Genomic DNA, 21642 nt, shown 5'->3' on the forward strand with positions numbered 1-21642 from the left:
GATTATAAAATAAAGTGGTGTAACTAAATAGCCAATTTAAAGTTATGAATTTGTAAAATAGTCAAAGTTTGCCTTAACTTAGTAAAATACTAAATAGCCAAAATGTGTATTAATCTAGTTTCAATTTTTTTATCACAAGATTAATTTTTTTGAAAGTGATAAAATTGTTTATAATAATGATAAAAAATGTAATCTTAGCTATCAAAAAAATTTTGAAAACGTAAATTTGAACACTTTGTTGAAAAATTAAAAATTTGATTATTTTTGCTAATTAATAAGTTTCAAATGACTTTGTACAATTTTTTCTATGAAAATAAGCAATTTTATCATTAATTAATTATAAGAGCAATTAGGCTTCGTTTGGAATCTGGAAAATAAGAGAGAATGTGAAAATAATAGATAAAATGAAAATGTGAGAGAAAACAATAAGAAAAGTCAAAATTCTAATTGTGTTTGGAAGTCATGGAAAATATGAGAGAAAATTGAGGGGAAAGTAACGATGAGACCAGGGACAGAGCTAGCTCAGGTCCAGGGTGGACTCCAGTCCCCCTCAAATTTTTTTATTTATATTTTTTGTCAATTTTTAAAAAATTTTACATTTTTACCCTAAAAATTTACACTTTTAACCCATTTTTTTTTTAAAAATTCATTTTTACCATGAATTTTTTTAATTAGCCACCCTCAAAGTTTTTTATTTACAGTTTTTGCCAATTTTAAAAAGTTTTACATTTTTACCTTAAAAAATGTACACTTTTGACCCATTTTTAAAAAAAAAAAAAATTCATTTTTACCATGAATTTTTTTAATTAGCCCCCCTCTAATATTTTTTATTTACATTTTTTGCCAATTTTAAAAAAGTTTTACATTTTTTTTCCTAAAAAATTTACACTTTTGACCCAATTTTTTTTAAATTCATTTTTACCATGAATTTTTTTTTAATTAGTCCCCTTAATTTTTTTTTTTCAAATTAGCACCGTTATTGAGCTTTTATGGCTCGGTCCCTGGACGAGACACAAATGTGATCCCCTCGTAGAAAAATTTGGAGAGATTCTCACTTTCCATTAGATTTTCGAAAGAAATTGAAATCCTCATTTTAGTTATACACTTTTCCATCATATTTTGCTCGATCCAAACAACCTAAAAAAAATAAGAAGGATTTCCATTTTTCATTCTCTTCTATTTTTCGGGTTTCAAAAGGCTCGAATACCCTCTCAGTCGCTTCTATGTTTCTATGTCAATCCTATCTTATTCTTCAAACTAAAAAAGAAGAAGTTGAATTTGGAAAAGGGAAAGTGGAGAAAAGAGACGTAAGCCTAAGCTGTGATCCACAATCTCAGCAAAAAAATTCCATTTGTGACCATTACATCATTTTCCATCGTTTTTAGAACTTACCAACCTTGGGATTTGAAAGGAAGTCTAGTATAGTATATTAGTATTATAGTTCTTGATATTTTTTAATCATATAATTCTGGTTTTTATTTGCCGAGATTCACGTGAGAGTTTAGAAATTTACAAACCAAAGCCTCTTTCATTTTCGTGGTCACGGATTTTACTAACTACAGAGACATGGTATAAATTCTCTATCTACTACACGTACGTGTCAGATTCTTTCTTCGATTATTTTGCCATAAAATTACAGTTTGTTATAATTACAATTTGTTACTTCTATGTCAATTACATAGGAAATGTAGTATTTAAAAAACACAAATAATTACTATACATGTTAACCGCGTTTTTGGGTTAACACTAAGAACCGTCCGTGGTTCGATCTAGGGTCGGACCCTATGACCGCAGTAGGTTGGGTTTGGTGAAATTCTTCTCTTCTTGTCCTATTCATGTTATTCGGATCTTCGGGTCTTCGAATCTTCAAGTCTCCGGGTTTTTGGATCTTCTACGTTCTTCGTGTTCTTCGCCGAGTCTTCGAATCCTTGCACCTTCACCTAACCACAAATGAAATGTGAATCTAGAGGGACGCGGATGGTTTTCCCTCGGCGCGTTCTCCGACGCTCAACATTAGTCGTGTTGTAATGTGTTTTTGATAAACGATTTGTACTTGTCTCTATGTTTTATAGAGAGAGAAAGTGGTGGTGTGATTTTTGTAGAGTTTTGAGAAGTTTAGAGAAACTTACTTTGTGTTGTGAATGAATGAGGTATTTATAGGAGCCAAGGGATTTAGTGAGAAGTACTTGGTTTGGGTGGTGGAGATGGCCGGGTGGTCTTGACCGAGCGAAGACGACCGGGTGATCTTGGCCGAGTGAAGACGACCGGGTGATCTTGACCGAGTGAAGATGACCGGGTGATTTCGGCCGAGTGAAGATGACCTAGTGGTCTTGGCCGAGTGAAGATGACCGGGTGAAGATGACCGGGTGGTCTCGGCCGAGTGAAGATGACCGGATAACCGGGTGGTCTTGGCCGAGTGAAGATGACCGGGTAGTCTTGGCCGGGTGAAGATGACCGGGTGATCTTGACCGAGTGAAGACGACCGGGTGATCTTGACCGAGTGAAGACAACCGGGTGATTTTGACTGAGTAAAGATGACCGGGTAGTCTTGGCCGAGTGAAGATGACCGGGTGGTCTTGGTCGGGTGAAGATGACCGGGTGGTCTTCTTTTTTGGCCGGCCGGGTGATCATTTTTGTGGTTTTGTCTTGAAGAGTTGTCAAGAAGTCTAGCTTGAAAACATTCTTTGAGGGTCTTTTGAAAGACATTTCATGAGTGTTGACTCGGAGCTTGGTGCGTGAGTTTTCTTGTGAGCTTATGCCTTGTGTATGGACTTGATGTATCTTTTGCTCTTGATGTGTTATTTATACCATGTGAAAATAACGACATAACAATACACATAAATAAAAATGCATAGGATTCACTTTTGAAGCTTCCGTTATACACGCAAAACTCAGCTCAACGGTAAACTTAATGAATTAACAATCACCATGAGGTCCATCACCATCAACAACAAACAACCAATTATCACTCTTTATTAAAAACATAATTAATTTATTATTTAAGATCGAATTGAAGAGTGGACTTTTCACATCACGTTCATAACTAAAAGTATGCAGAAAATAATACACCAACATAACATAATCCACGCCGTGACAAATTCATCAATAAAATAAAATTATATACATGTGTATATACATATACATATATATATATATATATATATATATATATATATATATAAAATCAGCCCAAATATAGTTCACTCCCGCTTTTCTTTCCATACAGATTAAGAGCTTCTGTAGTTAGCTTCAGTCGTTTTTCCTTCTCTTCTCCGCAAATCTCTCTCTCTCTCTCTCTCTCTCTCTCTCTCTCTCTCTCTCTCTATCTCGTTAACTTTATACGCGTTCCCTTCAGTTTTTCAATCCGCTCCTGTTTCCGTCGTCCATGTCCTAATACCAGCTAAATTTGGAATTTTATTTCATTAAATTAGAATTTAATCGAGTTTTTTTTTTTTCTACTAAAATGTCCGTTTTTATTTTCCTATCCTCGCTTCTGTTTTTCTCCGCCTCTGTGTCTCCGTCGCAATCCTATCCCTACCGTGAGCCTCAACACTCTCTCTGCTTACAAACACAATTCACTTCCACTGTACCAACCGTATCAAAAAAATTAAATTAATTAATTAAAATAATATTCATTTTATTGTTTTTTGTTTTTTTTTTCTGTAACAGGAACTTCGTTCTACATAGACTGTGGGAGCCCAACGGAGTCAACAGACCGGTTCAACAGGACATGGTTATCGGACCGATTCTTCTCCGGCGGTTCTTCGGCGATAGTATCGGAGCCTCTTCGCTTTCACCACCCCCAAGAGAAGACTCTCCGATCCTTCCCTCTCGCCTCCGGCAAGAAGAATTGCTACTCAATCCCCAACCTTCCGACTGGCCGGTACTACGTCCGTACCTTCACGGTCTACGACAACTACGACGGTAAATCCCACGCGCCATCGTTCGACGTGTCAGTGGAAGGAACAGTGGTGTTCTCGTGGCGCTCGCCGTGGCCGGAGGATATCGCCGGATCCGGCGCTTACTCCGATCTCTTCGCCTATGTCTCCGACGGACAAGCCGACGTGTGCTTCTACAGCGTCGCCACCGATCCGCCGGTGATCGGAACCCTGGAAATCGTCGAGGTCGATCCGGAGTCCTACGGCGGAGGAAACGGACACGTGTTGGTCAACTACGGGAGGTTGACCATGGGATCGGAAGCGTGGGGACCAGGGTTCAGCAACGATTGGGACCTGTTTGGCCGGTCTTGGCAATCTGATTTCGAGCTCCGATCGCCGGCGACGAAGAACGCAGCCAGATCATTGGCGACGAAGAACGCTATCGTGGCTGGTACGGAGCAGAGCCCGAACTGGTTTCCGATGAAGCTTTTTCAGACGGCGGTGATCGCAGACGGCAGTTTGGAGTACGAATTGCTAGTGGACGCGAAGCTTGATTACATGGTGTGGCTGCATTTTGCGGAGCTGGATTCGAGCGTGACAAGGGCGGGGCAGAGAGTGTTCGACGTGGTGATTAACAACAAGACTGTTAATCGGATCGATGTGTTCAAGGAGGTCGGAGAATTCCATGCTTACAGCTGGAACTACACGGTCCAGAATCTGAGCAGCACGTCTCTCAGCATCAAGCTCGTCACCGTTTCCGGTGCCGTAATCATTAGCGGGTTGGAGAATTACGCTCTCGTTCCCGTTGATCTCGCCACAGCTCCAGAGCAAGGTCTGGGTTTGATTCTTTTATTTGTTTATTCAGGAAGATCTTGTTTTGATATTTTTGCATGATTGAAGTTCGTTGAGTCTGAAGTTTGGTAGAAGTTTAGTGTGATGAGTAAAATAGTTATCTTGTTTTGGAATGAATTTGGTTTGAATTGAGGTTTGTTTAGTTCCAAAAAAGAAAAAGTTTTCGTTGCCTAAATTAGCTTATATGTCTTTTGTAGTTGTGAAGAAAGTCGGAATAGGGAAAGAAATTAGAAATGGTCATTCTGTTGTACCTAATAACTTATTTATTATATAAATAAACCAGAATCACTGACCGAAGACGCAATAAAATGTCAAATGGGGTCTCACTATATATATTGCAAATTTCAGAGATGGTTACAGTATTTATGTTTTCCTACCATAACTAGATTATTTATATAGCAGATTTAATGTCTTTTGGACGATGAGATTGCATCTTCCTTAAACGTTAGGCTTAGTGGTTGAGATTTCTTATGCAGTGACTGCTATGAAAGTATTGAAAGATACGCTCAAAATTCCCGATAGAATGGGGTGGAACGGAGATCCTTGTGCTCCGACGAGCTGGGATGCCTGGGAGGGAGTTACATGTCATGTCAACAAGAATGGAACTGCCCTTTTCATTTCTGAAATGTAAGCTTTTGCTCCACTTTTGCTATGTGTCATCTAAAAATTTGACCTAGATTAACGGGAGAAGTAACTTGTGAAAAATAGATCCCACGTTGTTTAAAATACAGGACCTTAACAAGGTTTATAAGATTATCAGTTATTCTTCTCATTCACAATTGATTTTGAGAGGGAACCTCTGATGCTCAACAACATAAGTGAAGAACTTGGATGCTATCTGTTCGACAAGCTGTTTTCACATATTAGGTGTTATTTGTTCCCTGTGAAATCTGCTTCCGAAAAACTACCTGTTGGTAAATAATAATAAAATGATACTAGCTGTTACAAGGAAAGTAGTATTTAAAACCCTTGGGATACAAGGATTATATCTACAAATATATAATCGATGTGGCTTTTTATTTGTTGACCAAGGATGCTTTCAAAGCCAGGGAATTATATATCTTCTTCAAAGTGCTATGCCTTAATATCTTTTTCATTTTCAGCTACTCCATTTTTTGAGCTTTGGTCTAGCATTTACTCTCTTCACTCACGTTTTGTTTGCAATAATGTCTTTTAGTGACCTCGCAAGTCAAGGCTTGAAAGGGTTTATCAGCGAGCAGATTAGTCTCTTGTCAAACCTGGTAAGCCTGTAAGTACCATCGGCCTACTTTCTTGCTATTGGGCATTCGTACTTCGCAACTATTGAAAGAGAACAAATATGTTATGATAATGCAAATTTGTCTTTGTTCACCATTCATATATCTTACAATGAGCCATATGTGATGTATGCTATGAGTTATGTCTACATTGCTATCATTGCGCTGTTCTCCCTTTTATTTATTTATTTATTTATTTTTTCTGTTTTCATTTAACAGCAATTTTTTTTTAAATTTTTTTTATGTATTTTCTCACCAAGGGATATGCATGTATAGAAGTAGACCTGATTGCTAAATCTTTAGCTGAATCAAGTTGGTTCCCTTCATTTATTACTTTTTTTTTTTCAAAGTTGGTCAAATTATCAAAATTTTACATTTCATAACTTTACCTTCGGCATAGTTTTTCCTCGATCGAAATGACCTAATGCTTTTGAAGAAAATTACATTTGAGTTATTATCTAACAGTTATTAAGCATCTTAGTGCAGAACGTTAATGATTGAATTAAAGGAAAGTAGCACTAGGAAATTAAGAGCTTAACTCTGTACATCCTGGGCTTTTTTCATTAATACATTAGGAAAACTCACATAATAGTTATCTTGGTTTGTATTAAGGTTGTGACTTTGAAACTTATATGCTTTAGTTTCATATGTACTCCGTTGAACTGCTTCTATGAGTCATAACCAAATGATTTTCTGTCATATAGGAATTTGAGCTCTAATTCGTTGGGAGAGAGATTACCAGATGGTTTAGGTCAAAAGTCTCTCACTCGGCTGTAAGTATTGGACTTATTGTACAATGTTGATAAATCTATTTCTGATTGGTGTTTTCTTGTCTGCATGTAATGTTGACATATTTTTATGATTTGTGCTGCACAACAGCTGTTTCGACATGGGGATTGTCTCTTTGGTGGTTTATGTTCTCAGTTTTTCAGTACATGCATTTAAAAATAGGGTCCATTAGGAAAATAACCAATTTAAACGTTTGACATTGCTAAATAGCCAACGTCTGGTAAATCTTAGATAAATAGCCACTTTCAAACGTAAATCTTAGGTAAATAGCCACTTTCATATACCAAACGTTTGCTATTTACCTAAAATTTATGTCTGAAAGTGGTTATTTACCTAAGATTTACTAAACGTTGGCTATTTAGGAATGTCAAACGTTTAAGTTGGCTATTTTCCTAATTTTCTGTTAAAAATAAAAGTTATGCCTTTTTGTTGTTGTTGAAATTATTTATCTTTTATCATTGTCTCAGGGATTTGTCACATAATCAGTTTACAGGATCCATCCCTGAAAGTTTAAAGACTTCATCTCTGCAGCTTGTGTAAGGAAACTGTCTTTATTTTTCATGGTTCACTTTGGCTGCGTTTATATTTACAACGGTTCTATCGAATTTATTCTACAGAAATTGCTCTGATTTGACTTTCAATTCTGCAAGATTTGGTAATCTAACTCTTCAGTGCAGTCCTTGACTGTGCTGAACCTAAAAGGTTGAAATTGAATTTTACTGTCTGAGAGTACTTTAAAAACAAAGAGAAGTTTTCTACCTTACTCTTAACGGTGAACTTAAATGATATTTTTACATAAATCACATGCATGATTTTGATTTCCCTTGCTATATGTTATTGTTGATTTTTCCCTTTTACAGCCTTAAGAGAAAGCAAATGTTAATCTTTTTCCATTTTCTTACCAGCATATTGAATGATAACTTATTGGAAGGGCGAGTACCAGAGGAACTATATTCGATTGCTGTACATGGTGGATCTATTGAGTATGTCATACATTATCAACTAGCTATGATCACTGTTTTTTTTTCCTTCCAAATTAATAATACTAAAGTTTAAATATTTTGGGCCAACATGCTCGATAGAGTATGCAAAACTACATTGTGGCACGCATAGAATGTCTCATGAAAAAATATCCACCTACACAGTGCAGTACAATCTTTCTCAAATCAGCAGATGTCTGATGACCAACCCGATTCCCTGTAGAGGCGTTGAGAAGATGTTAGAATTCCTTTTTGGTATCCACTGTAAACTAGCTATAACCTACTAGTAATTCTAAACAGTTCCCAGAGTCCAAATGTAGCCTGAATCCAAACTCCAAAGCCTCTTTTACTGATTTCTCTCATCTTATGCTTTGACCGGCTTCTGATATATTAGCAAATAACAAATACATACTGTTCTGTTTGTTTCAGTCTCTCTGACAACAAAGGACTATGTGGAGGATCTCCTTTACCCGAATGTCCTATGTTTTGGGAAAATGGTGGCTTATCTTCTAAAGGGAAAATCGCAATCGGACTATCAGCCGCTCTTATTTTCTGTCTGGTGATGTCAGCTGTGTATATCTTCTGGATCAGAAGGGGTAGAAACGACTACGACTTCGGATTGCCTCAAGATTTGATGTGTAAGTATTCTTTCCTATACACTTTTGGCTATATATCATATTTAGTATGTTGCTCGACCTGCCATTTCCACAACCAAATTATATAGGTCGCGACAGATAAGAGATACTAAACCAGGAGGAAAAAAGATCCAAGCTTAAGCACATATTCATATAAAAACATCAGGTCCTGGAAATCTCACTCATGGGATACTTATAAAAAAGACTCCAGTATGTACATCTCTATGTTGGATTTATAAACGAGATAATTTTTTTTTTAATTTTTTTTTTAAAAGTCATAAAAGAGAGAATAACAAAACCAATATATCTAATATTCATAATATGTAAATATAAAAAAGTTCCATTGAAATTTTGAGGGGAAAAAAAAAATCAGAATTTCAAAGTTTCTCCAAAATTTCTGTTGAAATTTCCATGAATAGTGATGCTGTTTGAATCCCACTTCCATTCTCCTTTCAGTGTCCTTTTAGTATTATTTATGATTTCCCTTCTCCCATCACTCTTGGAAAACCAATTCATTTCCCCTCCTGAATTCTATTGTAATAAGCGTGATAGTTCCCTTAAAGGAAAAAAAAAGCCTTTAATTTCAACGTCCTGACACGAAACTGCTATCACTTTAATAGCCTATTATAAACATTTTCTCCGTTAATCGTCACTTTAAGGTATATACTGTCTTTAATTTGTTGCTTGACCTGCCATTTCCACAACCAAATCACATGTGTAAACTTCTTACTTTGAATAGTCGTTTAAGAAACTTGACGATGAACACACAATTGGCAAAAACTGTTACAGACTCATTCGATGGGAAACGATACCATCGAATTAGTCGTAACGGTGTGACTAATGATGGGCCGCGTGATCCGAAGGCCTAGTTGGGCTGAGGTTATTTAATTTCGTTTTTATAATCTAGGCTATTGTTTTCAGTATTTTAATTAAGGTCTTTGTTTTCTATTATGTCTTTTATTATTATTTTTTTAAAAGAAACAACGGGACTTTATTCATTCAACACGGCAAAGCCGGAAAACAAGACCAGGAGAGTACAAAAAGACTACAGCGAAAAAAAAAAAAAAAAAAACAGCAATTACAAAGTGCTAGGCCAGTCCCTAGCCAAAACAGCCAAAGAGAAAGACTTAAACTCAGAACAAGAAGAAAAAAGCCAAAGGGAGATACAATGATTTAAACTATCGATCAACCTATATATATTCCACCTCTCGTCCTTGAATATAGCCTTATTCCGAATATTCCAAACTCCCCACAAACCAGCCAGAACCCCAGTCTTGGCGGCTGCGGCCCTCTTTAAGCTGAACCCGGGGGAGGAGTGAGTGTTCAGCCGCGCCTCGACAGAGGTAGGACTGAAGACGAGGCCCAGCTTCGAGAAAAACCACCGCCATAATTCGGAAGCCACGCTGCACCGGAGGAAGAGATGGTCAGCGTCTTCATTCGTACTTCGACACAGAACAAAAACTCGGCGACAGAGAGATATGGGGGTTCAATTTTTGTATTCGGTCCGGTGTATTCACTCTTAATAGCCACCAACCAGGCAAAAAACTGAACCTTGTTCGGAGCAGCAGCCTTCCAAACAACATCAAAGAAAGGAGCGGGGGGCCGAAGAGCAGTGGAGGATAGGTCCTCGGCCAAAGACTTGACTGAGAACACGTCTTCGTCACCCAACTACATGCGCCGATCTTCGAGACCTTCCCAAAGCTTAAAATCATCGGAAAACCCCATCAGATCAGTAGCTTCGCTAGATTCTCTGTTCGTCAAATTCCTGGGGAAGCCAAAATTCCATTCCACCTGACCGGGAAAAGAGGGAGAAGGAGAAGCGAATTTGTTGGTAGGGGCGTTCTGAGAGGGACAAAGTCTAGCCAAACCAAGGAACCGGTCTTTCAGACACGTCTCCACACCATACGTCCTCCTAAAAACGCACTATAGACCCGTCGAAAACCTTCCAAGAGCATCGGCTGATAAACAGCTCACGAACTGTCGAAACAGAACGCCAAGGGCTACGAAAAGTTCGATCTTTAGAGTCCCCCGGATCCCAACCATTTGGAAGAACACCATAAATAGCGGAGATAACCTTGTGCCACAGGGCATCTTCTTCGATCGGGAATCGCCACAGTCATTTCGCTAGGAGAGCGTTGTTCTTGATGACGAGGTTACCGATACTTAGCCCCCCTTTATTTTTTGGAAGACAACAAGTATCCCACGCCAGCTCTGCACGAGACCGTCCTTCGTCGAACCCTTCCCACAGGAACCGTTTCATGATCCTCAATATCAGCAGCGACCCCCTCCGACATTTTAAAAATCGACATAAAATAGGTTGGAAGCGCGGAGAGGACAACGTTGATAAGTGTCATCTTCCCACCCTTTGAGAGAAAACCTCGCTTCCACCCGTCAAGTCTCTTCACCACTTTAGCCAACACTGGGTCTCAAAATGCTTTTCTTCTTGGGCCGTCTCCCAGAGGCATCCCCAGATAGCGAATCGACCACTTATCTTCTTTGCACCCTAGCGCCCCGACAAGGGTCACAGACTCGACCTCCGAGAAATTGATGCCCACTATATTTCTCTTATCGATATTGATCATGAGGCCAGAGGTATCACAAAAATCCTTGACAATACCAAGCAAGTTCTCCCAACTTGTCGAATCATTTTCGCCAAAAATCAGCGTATCATCGGTAAATTGAAGATGAGAAATCGCAATGCTGGGCGACCCGACAACGATTGGCTTAAAAGAGCCTCTACTCACTCCACAAGAGATACGACACGAAAGTGCATCCACAACGATAATGAACAAGAAGGGGGACAAGGGATCTCCTTGGCGTATACCTCTCGATCCGCCGAATCTTTCACGCGGCTTGCCATTAATCAGAACGGAGAAGGAAACGGACAAGACGCAGCCCCTAACTCACTTTCTCGACTGCGAGTCAAACCCTTTCTTCTCTAAGACAAAGTCGAGGAAGTCCCAATTTACTTTGTCGTAAGCCTTCTCAAAATCCAACTTGAGAAACGCTCCTTTCTTACCTACTCGCCTAAACTCTTCCACAGTTTCATTAGCGATTAGGATCAAATCCGTTATTTGCCGACCCTTCACAAAAGCTCCTTGACACTCGCTGATCGTATCTTCCATGACCGGTTTAATTCTCTCTGTCAACACTTTCGCAATAATCTTGTACAAACTCGTGACGAGGCTGATGGGTCGAAAATCCCTCACTCTACTGGAGTTAAGCTTCTTAGGAATCAAGCAAAGATGAGTTTCGTTGGTAATATTATTAATAATACTGCTATTCCAGTACTCGGAGAAGACTTTCACTAAATCGTCCTTGAGGATCTCCCAAAAGTCTTGAAAGAAAGCTACTGAGAAGCCATGGGGTTCTGGTGATTTCTCCCTAGCACAACCGAAGACCCCTGCTTTGATTTCATCCTCAAAAGGTCTAGGCAAATGCGAAGCACAAGGGGGAGAAATAGCCTGTCAATCCACTCCTTCCCATTCTATCGTACGAACCGGACTAGCCGAAAATAAGTGCAAAAAATAGCTGTTGACCTCTTTGACGATGAAATTCTCCTCAACAATGATGGAGCCGTCCTCCTTTTCAAGAATGCGAATGGCAGTTTTGGCTTTTCTAGCCGACATAATGGAGTGAAACAACTTAGAGTTGCCATCTCCGTCTTTGGCCCAAGCGATTTTACCTTTTGAGTCTGATCGCTCTTTCTTCTTCCGCTAAGATCCCCGCGATCTTAGCTTTCAACTCAACCATTTTATCCCGTAACTCTAGAGACCAACTCGTATCTTCCTCTACTCTGTCCAGCTGCTGAATATCGTGCTGAATACTCACTTTCAGCCCAGCAACTTTAGCTCTTTCCTCACCAGCCCATTCCTTAATTTTTTTTCCTTTAACCCTTTGAGAACCTCCAAAAGATCCGTTAGCAGGAAGATAGATCCATTCTTTAAATCTAGAGCTCCACACACTACCAACAAACCTTCTATCCACAAAAGACCTCCTCACCTCCTGAAAGACTATGACATCCGGATGAACGCTACAAACCAAAGCCCTGATACTTCTCTTATCGGGGTCTCCCAAAGCCCCGACGTTCCAGGAAAAAATCATAATTGATTCTTTGGTAAAAGCCCAGACTTGTTCTTTTTACCAAAGGACATCTCAATTTCTAGATTCCGGAGCTCCAGGCATAGGCCATTGACTCTGTTCGATTTGCCGGATCCCTCCTCCATTTGAACAACGAGACCGCGGGGAGATGGCGCTTCTGAAGACATAGGAAACTAAGCAGCGAACGACAACGGTGTCGAGAACGGAATCAAAGCATCTTCCAACCACGAAGGGGCGCTAAATCCGCCGGCGTCGAAATCTCAGCTCCAAAGTTAAGAGCTAGACCATCGAGACACTCTTCGGGATCAATCTCGCCGTCCTCATGAAAGGACACAAAAGATTCTTCAGAGGAATCATCCTCCAAGTCTGAAACCTCGTCGCCTTCAGCCAGCCCTATCTCTTCTTCCACCACAAACTCGAATCCCCCTAAGTCGCTCGCCATACCCGGCTCTTGGCCGTACGGAGACGAAGCCTCCTGATCCACTCTTCGTCTTCCTGTAAAAAAAATTCCATGCTTTCGATCCCTCATCAATTCTGAGTCGCTGTTTAGTTCGTGAAGAACTTCAGTGTACGTGGGACGAGGCTCTTCTCTCTAAGAAAATCATCCCATCTGGCTAAGGACGCAACACAGAACAGGTGCATTTGTTTTGGACGCACCTACACGGCCCGGACTTAGCAATAGGAGCAAATATTTCGTCCCCAGTAGACTTTGAAGGCCCAGAAGAATCGAAAGCCCAAGAATCATAATTCCGGAGCAAGCCCAAATTCGACATAGAAGGGATAACAAAGTTAACCTGGACGGGAAGCCGCTTATCCAGGGTAGGGCCCACGTGAGAGCAAGCCGCCTTTTCCGGATTCCCCAGGTCACGCGCATAGGATTCATCCTTGTCTCCAACGAACGAACAAGAGGGGAAAGAAAAAATGGCCTCAGGTACACGTGTCACCCTTTTCTCAGAAGTTGTATCTTCCAGAAGAGAGATACTCTTTTCATTCATGCTGGGAAGACGCGCCCAATCGATAGGGGCTTTTCCTTTTTCAAGGTCTCTGACTTTGTGCATCATCAAGGGCCAAAGAAACATCCTTGGAACCGGCTCCGAGAAGGGACGGAGACGATCCACAACCCAACGATGCAACGGAAGAGCCGCTCTTGCCTGGTGCACCCAAATTGAACAAACGCAAACGAACAGAATTGCAAAGCAAGAGATCAGGTTCGAGCCCTGAACCAAAACCTTTGCATCTGATTTTTGCGTGTTGGAGGAAAGAGAGATCAAGAGTCTCTATGTTGATATCGATCAGACCACCTAATTTCTTTTCGATGTCCTTCAGGGATTGGAGATTCAAAAGCTCGAAAGGGAGACCCTCAATACCAACCCAGCTGTTCTGCAAAAAGACCTTCTAGTCCGTCCAAAACAGATTTTCTGACCATCGCTTGATGAAAGCAACCTCTTCTTGAAGGCCTCCACCGCCTGGCTTATCAAAGAATCTCTCTCTTCCTCGTTGTCGCACCATCCCACAACTTTATTTCCAATGAGGGGTGACCAAGAGAGCAGTTTCCCGGTCCGTCTCTGAAGCTCCTGGAAAATATCTTTCCAAAGAGTCACTCCCTTGAGGCGACACACTATCACGGCACAGTCCCACTTCTGGACACAAGAGGATTCTACAAGAGAGGCATTGTTACTGTTCGTCCTGAGAGGAGAGGTGCATGTGCTGAGGGCGACTTCCTTTACCGACGAGGGAGGCATGGGACCTCTACTAACCACCACCACATCTTTAAAGCTAAGGCCGTTCACAACCGACTTGACAGGCGACCTCGACATTGCCTTATTGACTTCAACGTGAAGAGCACGCTTCTCATGGTTCCAATCCTTGAGAATATTGCTCAGCGATCGGGTGAAAAGCAGCCAACCTTTCGAGTTCCTTCCTCTTGGGACAAGGGTGATTTTCCGGTCACCCCTAACAACTTTAAGAATTCTGATGCATCTTCCTCGTTTATCCTCCAACACGTCTATAATGAGAGAAAGAAAAATCGGAGAACCTGCACTGAAAGAAAGCAGGCTGAAAGGCTTCGACGATCTCCTCATACATATCTTGAATCCACGTAGCAGCTTTTCTATGGACAAAAATGCTAAACGCCTTCCCATTGCACTCAACAATTCTCACAATCTTTCCGTCCTTCCCTATGGAGCAAAAGAATTCCTTGTTTTCAAGTTTGAACTTGTCAACAAAAAGACTAACACTACCTCCGACCATAATTCCGATAACAAGGGAAAGCCGATCAGAGGACGGGAAGAGAAAAGAGACATTTAGTCCTTTATTTTTATTTTTATTTTTTGGTTATATTTAAGCCCAATTAAGAAAATCGCGGTTGTAAGTTGACCTACATATAAATAGGTCTTTTTCATTAATAAAGATATCTTTCAGCCAATAATTTAATTTCTCTCACGCTAGGAGAAATTAGGTTTAGCAGAGAGACAAACACTCTAATCTTCGGAATTCCCTTCATCACGGGTCCTCCCATGACAAGATTAAGGTCTCGGGCCATTACAATTTTGGTATTAGAGCTAGCCCTATCTTGGTAGATTGCAACACTCGGAGTGGTGGCCCACATAGGGTGGTTTGGACCCAAGAAGGGGGTGCCAACCGTGACCAACGAGGATGTTGGTTCTTCAAGTGTGGGGTATTTTTACAATCCTAGTTGATTCTTACATTGTCAAGTATGAGATTGGCATGTAGAAGTCTCACATCACTAAAGTATGGGCTTAGTGTGTGGGTTTATAATCTCTTGGCCACCTTCTTAATAGCTCGCTTCAGAAGTGAGGACTTCGACGATCAAATGACGGTTAAAGAATCCAAAGTGCGGAAAACCACCTTTGTGTTGACAGGCTCAGCGCACGGATGGTATCGCGACCTCGGAAGGATGGTTGACGAACCGTTAACGTGGACCGAATTTTTCGAGATGTGCATGGACCGCTTTGGTCCCGAAGAGCATGCAAACACGGATGATATCTCGAGGTGTTCGATGATATCTTTGCTACGCCGACATGCCTTCCTCACGCATGTGATCACCAGATTCGGCTGCTATCGCGGACCGACCGACCTGGTGGCGGTAAGGCCTTATCGTTAACCTCACCTGCAGATAGATGAGATTGAGTTACAATGCTTTGATATGTTATGCACCAGGATCATTCGCGAGACTCATTCACCATTCTCATCATCGGTCTTGTTAGTGAAGAAGGCGGACAACTCTTGGCGGTTTTGCGTCGACTACTGTGAGTTGAACGCAAAGGGGGTGAAGGATAAGTTCCTGATTCTCATAGTAGACGAGCTGCTCGACGAACTGCATGGGGCTACGTTCTTTACGAAGCTCGACTTGACATCCAGCTATCATCAAGTGCGTAGGACCCCGCGACGTCGAGAAGACAGCTTTTCGCACCCACCACGGTCACTATGAATTCCTCGTTATGCCATTTGGATTGTCGAATGCGCCGTCGACGTTTGATGAACGCGGTGTTCTGCGAGCACTTACGGCGTTTTGTGTTGGTCTTCTTCGACTATATTCTGATCTACAGCCGTACCATAGAGGACCACCTCCAACACGCCCGAGCGATTCTCGTCCTTCGGGCGCACCGACTTTACCTCAAGTGCCCCAAATGCTACTTTGGCCTCCAAGAAGTAGCCTATCTTGGTCATGTCCTCCAGCACACATGAGTCTCCGTCGATCCGAGTAAAATCACGGCGATCGTTGACTGGCTGATACCGCGTACGACTCGGGTTGTTCAGGGCTTCCTGGGGTTATCCGGGTACCACCAAAAGTTCATCAAAGACTACGGCATCATCTCAACGCCCCTAACCCGACTTCTTTGCCGGAACGGGTTCCATTGGGACAAGGCAGCGGATGCGTATTCCTCACCCTAAGAAAAAGCTCTCTTCGAGTCCCCCGTACTCGCCCTACCTGACTTTTCGGAGGACTTCGTCATTGAGTGTGATGCCTCGGGAAGTGGGATTGGCGCGATGTTGCAACAAGGACATTGAATTGCCTTCTTTAGTTGAAAACTTGCCGATCGACACCATAATCTTGCTACCTACGAGAGATAGCTCAGGATTAGCAAAGGCCATTACAGTGGTGACCATACCTGTGAGGGAACAAGTTCTTGATCAAAACATAATTGCAGCTTCAAGTTCGTTCTCTTGGTAGAATATCGACGGGTATTTTAAGTCGTGTTGCGGATGCCGCGGCGGAGAGGACTCGGAGTTTGAAGGAGCAGCGCTCTTCGCCCTCTCCGCTACCAGAATCGGTGTCTTTGACGAGCTTCGCAAGAGATCGACGTCGATGAGTCTCTCCGTGCCTAGCTGGACCGTGTAATCCACGGGGAGGAGAGGAGCGCGTGGGTGGTTCGAGATGGCCTTTTTTTGTTCCAAGAAAAGACATACTTAATTTCCACCTCGCCTCTAGTTGTGCAGGTAATCGCAGGCTTTCACAATTTAGCGCATGAGGGAGTCGAAAAGACTGGATCGCGTCCGTCGTTATTTCTATTGGAAGGGTTGGAAGAAGTCTATCCAGGAGTACGTTTAGCACTGTCAAGTTTGCTAGAAATACAAGTGTGAAACTCTTCAGCCCACGGGGCTCCTATAACCGCTTCCTATCCCGATGGCTATATGGGCCGACATCTCCATGGATTTCGTTGAAGCTCTTCCAAAGTCGGTGCGGAAAAACAGTCATCTTAGTCGTCGTTGATCGTTTCTCGAAGTATGCACACTTCCTACTGCTGGTCCACCTGTACACATCAACTTCGATGGCCGAGACATTTTTCCGTGAAGTATTCCGCTTGCATGGACTTCCGATTCCATCATCACCGACCGTGATCCAATCTTCCAGAGTTAGTTTTGGCGTGAGCTTCTTCGTCTCCGCGGCAGGTCCTTAGCCTTCACCACGGCCTATCACACGCAATCTGACTAGCAAACAGAAGTGGTAAATCGCAGGCTCGAAATGTATCTACGATATTTGACCGGTGATAAACCGAGAAGATGGCTAGAATGGTTGTCATGGGTGGAGTACTGTTGGGATACAAGCACTCTAATCTTCGTAATTTTCTTCATCATGGGTCCTCCCGTTACGAGATCAAGGTCCCGGGCCATAACAACAGAGCAACAAACAAACACAAACACACAAAATTTACCCAGGTTCGGCTTAAATGCCTACTCCGCTTCCTCCACTAATCAAGAAGAATACAAAATACAAAGCTCTTGTGAATCACCAGTCAACACTTTCCGATCTCTAGATCAATTTGAGAACTTGATCTGCCTCTCTATCTCGCAAGTGTTTCCATATCCTAGAAGGACGATGTGGTGAACTAGCTATTTTAAAGTTTGGACTTGGCAAAATAATCCATCTTTCAAAAGTTGAGCAAAATAGCCCAATTTAAAAAAAAAAAGCTCAAAAATACCATTAGATCCAAACAGTAAGACATCAAATCAGAATACCCAAACCATTCAATCTTAATATTACCTAAAAATTCGTGTATAGAAATCGATCGAATAGCTCGGAGACACCAGACCTTCGAACTTGTTGAATCGGAGGTCGAGAAACTTCAGGCGAGGAAGTGAAAGCACCGGCGTCGGAAAATCGCCGGCGAATCGGTTGTTGGAGAGATCAAGCTCTCGCGAAGGATTATCAGACTCCGCGAGAAGCTTTCGATCTCGGAGAATCTTCCTTGCTTGAAGCTTTTTTAGGGTTCCGATTCAAATAGGAGGCATCCATGGAGAGTCAAGCCTCGTCCGAAGATTCGTCGGCGCTGCTCGAATCTTCCGGCGAGAGCGATGGTCGGTCGGTGGTGGTGGTGGTTCAATGATGGATCGACTTAGGGTTTGATTAAGATCGGATTTGATCGACAGATGTGAGGACGAGAAGAGCGGCTTGAAAGGCTCCGATTGACAATCGTAAAGTGGTTTCACCGTCGATCGTCATCACCACCATCTTATTCTTTTTCTTCTTCATTTTGGTTTATCGAACTGTGGATTAAAATTTTTTGAAAGTGGAATTAGATTTTTTGACATCTTCCCTTCTTTTTCTTCTTTTGGTTTTTTCAAAAATGGATTAAATTTTTTGAAAGCAGAATTAAATCTTTTGATATCATTTTCGTCTTTTTTTTCTTCTGATTTATCGAAAAGTGGATTAAATTTTTTGGAAGTAGGATTAAAGTTTTTGACATCTTTTTTCTTCTTCTTATGGTTTATCGAAGACTGAATTAATACAGAAAGTGCATTGGATTCAAATTTTGGAAAATTAGATTAATTATATTAAAAATAATTATGGATATATTAGTACTTGTATATTATAAGTGACTAAAATGCATCATCTTGTGAAACCTTGGTCATTTTGCTAAACACTAAGTTTGAAATGGCTAGTTTATAAATAAAAAAAATCCATCCTAGAATGACCTAACTCGAGAATCCCCAATTCTCGCTTTGTTTTTCTCTGTTTTTCTGATCTCGTAGCTAGCTCAATAAAACAGTACACGAGCCTTTATAACACAGGCTTTTAAATGCAGAGTAAATTACTAAGCTACCCTTAATGATCCCATCGGTGATAACAAAGGCCGAGCTTAAAGTCATGTAGTCCACGTCACTTAATTCTGAAAAAATCATTCATAACATGCATCGCCACAGATGAGAGATACTATGTGTTTGTGGTCTAAAGCAGAAGGAAAAAAGAATCAAGTTTAAGCACATATTCGTAAAAACGGCAGGTCCTGGAAATATCACTCCTGGGTTACTAACAAAAACAAAAACACTCCAGGATGTACATATCTATGTATATAAAGTTCCGTTGAATAATGAAATTTTTGTGGTGAATAAAATTGGAATTTCAAATTTCTCCATAATTTCTGTTGAAGTTTCACGAGCATCCGAACTTTCCGTAAAATCGGACCATGTAAATTCTATCGAAATCAAAATTCTAAACCTTGGTCCACGAGATCTTGGCCTGAAGAATTTATGACTGCAATTACATACAGTTCATATTCGACTGGTACGATGTTTTTTTTTTTCGAACTAGTCAGGCGGAAATCGTGTTACAAACCTCAATCATTTTTGTAGATAGAAACCTGGGATAGAGGTCTGGTCTCTCTCCCCAAAGGAATTTCTTCTTCACTACATTCTCATACAATTTCAAGTACATCTCAGCAATAAACCTTACTATATATTGATAAATATACTTCCAATGCTTCTATATTTAATCCATGAATTATCTAATTATAAATGAAATACTTCAGACCATAGCCATATATTTAATAAATACTTTTTGTTTTTCCTGGTAGGCCATTTGTAAAAGATAAATTCCCTTTAAAATTAGATCTGTATAATTGCTCTCCTCCATCTTAGCTTTGTATCTGGAAAAGAAAATTCCGCTTGAAATTGAGAATGACCTGGGGAGTATTTCTCCAATAAATGCTCAGACACTCAGATGTTACCTTTTCAAAACTTCACTTTGCGCTGGTACTTCAGGATTGATAGTGATGTTGTTTATATCCCACTTCCCATTCTCCTCTCAATTCCCTTTCATTTTCCTTCCTGAATTATTTTGTAGCCAAGCATGATAATTTCTTTAGAGGAAAAAGCTTTTAATTTCGACGTAATGACACGAATCTGCTATCACTTTAACAGCCAATAATAAAACATTCTCTCCGTTAATTGTTTTCAATTATCTTCTTTCATCTTGAAGTATGTTTAGCATATTATCTCTGCAACACTCTTAAACATATATTTGTTTTATGTCGTTTAATGTGCAGCCCTGTATGCAAAAAGAAACAGATACCAGAGACAGAAGTCGTTGATGCATCTTGAAATGGAGAGCCAACATGCCAAAGCAATGCCTATACCTCAAACTCCTCGCTGAATTTTCTAGGAAAATAGGAGTCACTATAGAGAAGAAAATAGTGATTTAATCGGCAAGCAAAGAAATTAGCAATCACATAACACCTCTTTGTCTTACCTAGAAGACAGTAAATTAGTGATTTCTGGGTCGATTTGATTTCGAATTTCAATCATGATTTTGACTCCTATAATCAGATCATCCAGAAAAGTCTTCAAAAGGCAATCACAGTATATCTTTACTTACTGACCAACAAAAAAAAGCTTTATCGTCGTCAATATCATTATTAGCTCCCCAGAAATCCATATTTCCTATCCTACACTGTACCATACCCACATGGCATTTGAAGAGAACATTGTGTGAATGAATTCGTAGTTCAATGCCTCGGATGAAACCACACAACATATACAATTAATTTTACTTTTACCTGCTCTATTTTTTTTTTTTTTTTTTTTTCTGTTTCTGGGATCAGTGTTTTCCTGCAATTTTATCGCACTTCGTTTATTGTATTTTATACGTACGGAACAGATTGAAAGACACTTGGATAATCACAAAGGTTTTGGTTTTAATATTTTATGTCTTTGATCAGGCGGTGAATCTTCGCATTTTAGGTCCTCCTTTTTTTTGTGATTTTATTCTAATTTGTAATACATAATAGTAATACATATATGACTACATGTGTATATGTAGTTAATGACTGAACTTAGAATACTTAACGTAGATTGAAATGTACAACAATTCGGTAAAAATGAGCAATTATCTTTAAAAAAAAGGCGTCCTGTTCTATTTGAGAATTCCCGGTAACTACTCGTTTTAGAAATTTCATTTTTAGACCCAATAGTTATGAAAATATCTCAATTAGACTTCATAGTTGAGAAATATTCAAAATTAAACTTTTGTACCAATTTTGGACAAAATTACCCTCAACCCATTAAAACCCCTCTCTTTCTCATTCTCACTCACACACTCTAAAAAAAAAAATAATAAAAACAAAAAAAAATACGCCCAACCCTCTCAAAATCCGACAAGACCCGACCAACACCTCCACAAATCCGACCTCAACAACTGAAATCCGACTATCTCCGACCATCATCTTCAACCTCTCAAAAACTTAAGAACTCAACCACCACCATATTTTTTTTAATGTTTTTCATGGTTTTAGTTGTGTAGGATGATATAGTACAAGATAAGTAGTTATTTAAGTTGATTTATATGTGATTTAGAGGTAACACTAAGTTTTAGGGTTCTCAAATTTTTGGAAATTTTGGGTTGAAAATGAAC

General features: G+C 40.4%; 1 protein-coding gene across 1 annotated transcript; it reads left to right on the top strand.

The window, feature by feature from the left end:
- Positions 1–3204: 3204 nt before the first annotated feature.
- LOC149402410 (Di-glucose binding protein with Leucine-rich repeat domain-containing protein) lies at positions 3205–20932 on the top strand. The gene is made up of 9 exons (XM_089608834.1): positions 3205–3539; positions 3670–4710; positions 5207–5357; positions 5908–5979; positions 6691–6759; positions 7243–7311; positions 7681–7758; positions 8185–8393; positions 20279–20932. Exons 1-9 carry the CDS (start codon positions 3464–3466, stop codon positions 20383–20385), a joined length of 1872 nt encoding a protein of 623 aa, XP_089464960.1. The 5' UTR covers positions 3205–3463; the 3' UTR covers positions 20386–20932.
- Positions 20933–21642: the final 710 nt, after the last annotated feature.

Source organism: Urtica dioica, chromosome 3 (assembly GCF_054948205.1).
Source record: "Urtica dioica subsp. dioica isolate 48M chromosome 3, U.dioica_male_clone48M_v1_H2, whole genome shotgun sequence".
NCBI lineage: Eukaryota > Viridiplantae > Streptophyta > Magnoliopsida > Rosales > Urticaceae > Urtica > Urtica dioica.

Bases quoted from the DNA above. Each gene is read 5' to 3' on its own strand.
- LOC149402410 (XM_089608834.1), top strand. From the start codon at position 3,464: ATGTCCGTTTTTATTTTCCTATCCTCGCTTCTGTTTTTCTCCGCCTCT. The intron at 3,540-3,669 runs GTGAGCCTCAAC...TTTCTGTAACAG, and splicing joins GTCGCAATCCTATCCCTACC to GAACTTCGTTCTACATAGAC. The intron at 8,394-20,278 runs GTAAGTATTCTT...TTTAATGTGCAG, and splicing joins ATTGCCTCAAGATTTGATGT to CCCTGTATGCAAAAAGAAAC.